Source organism: Monoraphidium neglectum (genome assembly GCF_000611645.1).
Source record: "Monoraphidium neglectum strain SAG 48.87 unplaced genomic scaffold scaffold02580, whole genome shotgun sequence".
NCBI lineage: Eukaryota > Viridiplantae > Chlorophyta > Chlorophyceae > Sphaeropleales > Selenastraceae > Monoraphidium > Monoraphidium neglectum.
Genome location: NW_014011048.1, coordinates 3,132 through 8,131, shown reverse-complemented (window position 1 = coordinate 8,131; position 5,000 = coordinate 3,132). Strand labels below are relative to the sequence as shown.

At 64.5% G+C, this 5,000-nt stretch overlaps 2 protein-coding genes across 2 annotated transcripts in view; one reads left to right on the top strand and one right to left on the bottom strand.

Annotated features, from left to right (window-relative positions):
- Positions 1-93, bottom strand: part of MNEG_11074 (hypothetical protein) — a gene marked incomplete at both ends in the record, with an annotated part of 375 nt that extends 282 nt beyond the window's left edge. The window contains one exon of the mRNA XM_014040455.1: positions 1-93. This exon is cut by the window's left edge and continues 282 nt beyond it. Within this exon, the coding sequence (XP_013895909.1) occupies positions 1-93 (93 nt within the window).
- A 3,509-nt stretch (positions 94-3,602) lies between these two features.
- Positions 3,603-4,479, top strand: MNEG_11073 (hypothetical protein; the record flags this gene model as incomplete). Its single annotated transcript, XM_014040454.1, has 3 exons — positions 3,603-3,680; positions 3,932-4,019; positions 4,310-4,479. 3 exons carry the CDS (start codon positions 3,603-3,605, stop codon positions 4,477-4,479), a joined length of 336 nt encoding a protein of 111 aa, XP_013895908.1.
- Positions 4,480-5,000: the final 521 nt, after the last annotated feature.

The window sequence follows — 5,000 nt, the reverse complement described above, 5'->3', positions numbered from 1 at the left end:
GCCGTCGCCGCCGCGGCTGGCGGCGCCCAAATCGATCACTTGAACGGTGCCGTCCCCGCAGCCGCAAAACAGGAGGCCGTCCGCCGCCGCCATTGAGTAAGGGAAGTCGGGCAGCTGCCACCAGCAGACGGGCGCGAGGCATGCACGTGGGTCGAGAGCGCAGGCGCGGCCGTCGGCGCCGGTGGTGGCGATGAGCCCCGCAGTTGCCAGGCCGCCTGGTGTTTGGTTGTGGCAAGGGTAAAGTGCAGCAGTTGGGTTTGCGGGGTCAGAGATACGGGCGTGGTCATGCGAGGTCAAACATTTAACCAGGCCGTGAAGTTGAAGGTTTAGTCGGAGACAAGCACAGCACTTTGCATCGTGGAGCGGAGTGACCGGTTTCTGCACTTCTGCGCATTTGAGCACCTGCACAGCACCGCGAAGCTGCCTCAGTCATTCATCCACCCAGGCTCTTGCCGAAGCCGAGGCCAACCGATTGTTTGCACCCACCACGCAGCGGCCGCACCTGCCAGTATCCCTGTGACCGCGCCTCTCCCCTTCTCAGACGCGTGGGCCCGCCGCTCCGCAACGCTCCTGCCCCCAGGCGCCCGCACGTCCCACGCCCTGACCGCGCCATCCTGCCCGCCGCTCAAGAACACGCTGCCGCCGCCACCAAACACATCCTGTCCAGTCGCCGCTGCTCCTGCCGCTCCTGCCGCTCCTGCCGCTCCTGCCGCTCCTGCCGCTCCTGCCGCTCCTGCCGCTCCTGCTGCTCCTGCTGCTCCTGCTGCTCCTGCTGCTCCTGCTGCTGCGCCCCCACTGGACCCCATTCCTCCAGAGTCAGCCGCCGCGGCCCAAGCGAGCGCCGTCACGTGGCCCTCATGGGCGTGTCTGCAGGTCCAGCCAGGCGCCTGGCAGCTTCCCGCCAGGTCCCACGCAGCCACCGCTCCGGCGCGGTCCCCTGTCGCGCCGCACCACAATCACATTGCGCACGCAGTGATTTCTGGCACGGCCGAGCAGCTGCCGCCCTCGGGGGTTTGCACGATCGAACTTGCGTTTGTCAGTGCAGCATATACGCCCCTTCAACAGATGGTGTTTCCAATCTCAATTTGCAAGCGGCTGCTGGCCGCCCACCTGCAATGGCCCACGCTCCACCAGGCCCGCCTCCGACCTCCAACTCCAAGACCGAGCCCCCAGGACCCGGGAAGCTTCCCCGCCCCGCCGCCGCAGCCGCCCGCGGCCCGGACACGTCCCAGAGGCGCAGGGTTTTATCGTAGCTGCAGCTGAGCGCCAGCGGCGCGGCGGCGAAGGGGAGGGAGCGCACCTGGGATGGCGTGGGTGCAGGGGTGTGCAGATTGAAGCGGTGTAGGCCTCAGGCTCCAGAGCCACCTGGCAGGTCACCCGTCACGACACTGGGTTTCAAAATAGGTCTGAGCGCGATCGCGCAGTTCCATCACAGGAGCGTGGCGTGCAGATTGGTACGAAGACCCCAGGGACTGCTGCACTACACGTCGCTCGCTGCTGCTGCCACCGACACCCCAGCGTGCCGTGAGCGCCCCGCTGCGCGGCGCTGCTCGTTCGCAATGAGCCGACGGCTCTGCGCGCCGCGCCACCATGATGATCACATACGTGACCAATAGTTCAGCCTTTTGAAATGCAAATCGTAGACCTTCAAGCCCGGCCTGCGCTGCGCCTTACCTGCGAAATCGGAGCCGAGTGGCCCCGCAGCACGATTCCAGCCGCCCCCGCCGCCGGCCACAGCCATAGCGCGCCGTCCATGCCGCCAGACAGGACCCGGCCGTCCGGCAGCCACGCCACCGCCGTCACCCACCTGCGGGGGGTTACACAAGGGGGTTCGATGGAGGCAGCGGCGGCGGGGCTGAGCGTGGGCGGGTGGCGGTGGCGGTGGCATCGGCGGGGCGTTGGCTAATCTGTGGCCTGCGCTAGACGGCCGTTCCACTGCAAGCCGCCTGCAGCCGCACACTCCCCTTCACTGCCCAGCAGCGTACCCCATCACGTTGTCACCAATTCCCGCAGCGCAGCACGCCCCGCACTTGCTCGCGCGCGCGCGCGTGTGCGTTTGCTCACTCTTTGTGGCCGCACGATTTCGTGTACAGCGTCCGCCGGCGCTTCGCGGTGGCTGCATCCACCACATACAAACCGTGATCTGCAGATCCCAAGACCACCTCGCCCTCGCGTCCCCTCGGCTGCCAGCGCGCGGCCGAGCAGATCAGCGGCCGCTCAGACAGCTGGCAGCGGCGGCCGACGGCGGCGGTGGGGCCGGCGCGCCACGAGGCTGCCAGCGGCCGCCACGGGGCGGCGCCGCGCGGCAGGGGCGATGTTGACGGTGGGGGCAGCGCTGGCCCCAACGAGCTGCTGTCAGCGCAGGTGGGCGCGGGTGGCCGCGGTGCAACGGGTCCGCGGCCGCTTGCGCTGCCGCTTGCGCGGGGGTGGCGCGTGCTTTGCGCCTGCTGCGGCTGGAGCTCCTCGCTGCATCCAGTGCCGACCCAGGGCAGCTGCTGCCGCGGCTGTTGCTGCGGCCCTGATCCAACTACACGGAGTCCCTCCTCAAACAGCCGCATGTAGGCATCGTTTTCCGCGTCGGATGCGCAAGCCTGGTGCCGCTGCAGGTTGGCGCTCGCTCCGATGCTGCACGCTGGGCCGCGCGTGCCTTGACCACACTGTGCTGTCCGGCCCTGCGTGGCATGATCGCAGCCGCTGCCGCCACTGCATTCATCTTGCTTTCGGCTCTGCCTTCGTTGCTGCTTCAGCCTCTCCAGGGCGTCGGCCATATCGTATCGCTCCACTGTCGATCGCGGTCAGCGGGTGGACACGTGCGTCGCGGGTGAAGCAATAGAAAAGGATTATGAAAGGCGTCCTTGTCCAAACTACCGTAGGTTGAATAGGACGCGTGATTCCAGAAGAGTGCCCACTGGTTAGCAGTGACGACTGAAAGCTTTGCCGATGCGTTCGTCCCAGGCACGCAGCGACGCATCCGAAAAGACACTAGATAGATACTGAGACCATTTACAAGTATTAATTGATTCCGGACAACTCCTCACGCTTTCCTGTCAGGTGCAGATCATTGCGTCGATCGGCTCAGGGAGTGTCGCATAAGGTGTGGCAGCAGCTCGTGATATCCCAGACGCGTGTTGGAGGCACCGCGCTGGTTTCACTAGGGTTGGTGAAGTGAGGCTTCCTGCCAAGCTCAGCCCTCGGTTGTTTGCTGTGCATTGACAAACAAATGTTCGAGGTAGGAACTCTTGTACTCCTTGCCGCACTGCGCAGACGGGGTGCGCCACACACGAGCCTGCAGCAGCACACACGGCGATCGCGTGCCTGCGTCAGCTGCGGCGACCGCCCTCGTCATGGCGACAGCTGGCCTGGGCTCAAAGTTTGCGGCGTTTTGGAACCATCCAGCCGGGCCGAAGACAAGTGAGTGGGAGGGACGGTTGGGGAGGGATAGGGACCAGGGGCAGGGTTGGTAACGGCTCAGCACCGGCCTGGGGTGTCGCCTGTGTTGTGCAGTGCATCACCAGCCGGTTGCTAGGCGGAGGCCAATGGGAGGCACTTGCTTGCTGATGGTGAAGCATGGAGGGGGCTATGGAGCAGGCAAGCCGCTTACGATGTACCCCCTTGCTACCCCGCTGCCCTTCGCCTCGGCGCGCCACCCAACATCGTGCTCGGCGCCAGTTCACTTTTGGGTGGGTCGCGCGCGGCGCCTGGCCCAGCGGCCCGCGCTGCCTGGCCGCTCGCAGCACTCTGTCCAGTTGCCGCAGAGCCATCGCAGACTCTGTTCGATGCAGTCTGGGCCGACCAAGCTCCACCAGGCTGTAGCGGTGGTGTCTGTATCACTGGCAGCGATTGTTGCAGCGGCGGCCGCCCTCCTCTCGCCTCCACGCGCTTTTACCCACCCGGCCATATGCCACGCGTTCACTCAACATATCACCCGCAGGCCCCCACCTTCAAGTGGGGTATCACATTCGCAAACATCGCGGATCTGCAGCGGCCGCCCGAGAAGCTGTCGTACCCGCAGCAAATCGGTCAGTCAACAGACGGGCAGCATGGGCGCCAGAGTTATCGGAAGTCATCCTGGGCCCTTGTTATTGTTTTCCCCTGGGATTTGGGGCGTGAGTGCAGGTTGAAAAATGTGGCTGATTGGCATCGTCGTGCGGCGCTCTGCAATTCTAAGGCTTTGATTACCCACTTGTTGCCAGTCGGCGGATTCCAGACGATGGCCGCACGAGCGCCTGGGTTGCTGGTGGCCCGCCCCATCGCCCATCGGCACCCCCCTCCCCCTCGCATGCCCGCGCCCGCCCGCCTCCCCTGGCAGCCGTCACCGCCACTGGCGTGATCTGGTCGCGCTACAGCACCCAGATCACGCCGGTCAACTACAACCTGCTGGCGGTCAACTTCTTCATGGCCGTCACCGGCGGCTACCAGCTGTCGCGGAAGCTGCGCCATGACTATGGAGGGGGCGCGGACAAACCCGCGGTGGCTTGAGTTGTGTGGCTCTGAGAGTTGAAGCGCCTGGAGCCAAGGTGTGCGGCCGTGAGGCGACTGCCCCTGAGCTTTTTGTTTAGCGGCCCTGCGTTGTGTGCAGCGGCAAGGCTCAGCTGTTGTGCGCGGACTGGCCAGTCGGTGGCGCTGCGGACTCTTTCGCAGGTCGATTGCAGCGTACTGCCATTCCTGCGCCTGCTGCCACAACTGTAATGCAGGTTGGCTTGCCTTAGAACATCTACCAAACCTACAAACAAAAGGCAGCGGTGATTCACATCATGTATGCACGCGATGCAGTTGAATTTTAGACAGCACAGTAATGCCACAAGGGGCGGCGATCCTCTTGATCACAAGTGAAAAGACAAGTCACAGGGCCATCGATGAATGGCAAAGATGAATATCACATACACCAGAACAAAACAACCTGGGGGTGTATTGGAGCACGCGCATTCATGCACTCTGAGATAATCAATGGTCAACACTGCCTCCCCTGTGCCGAGCACGCACACACGCACGCACGCCTG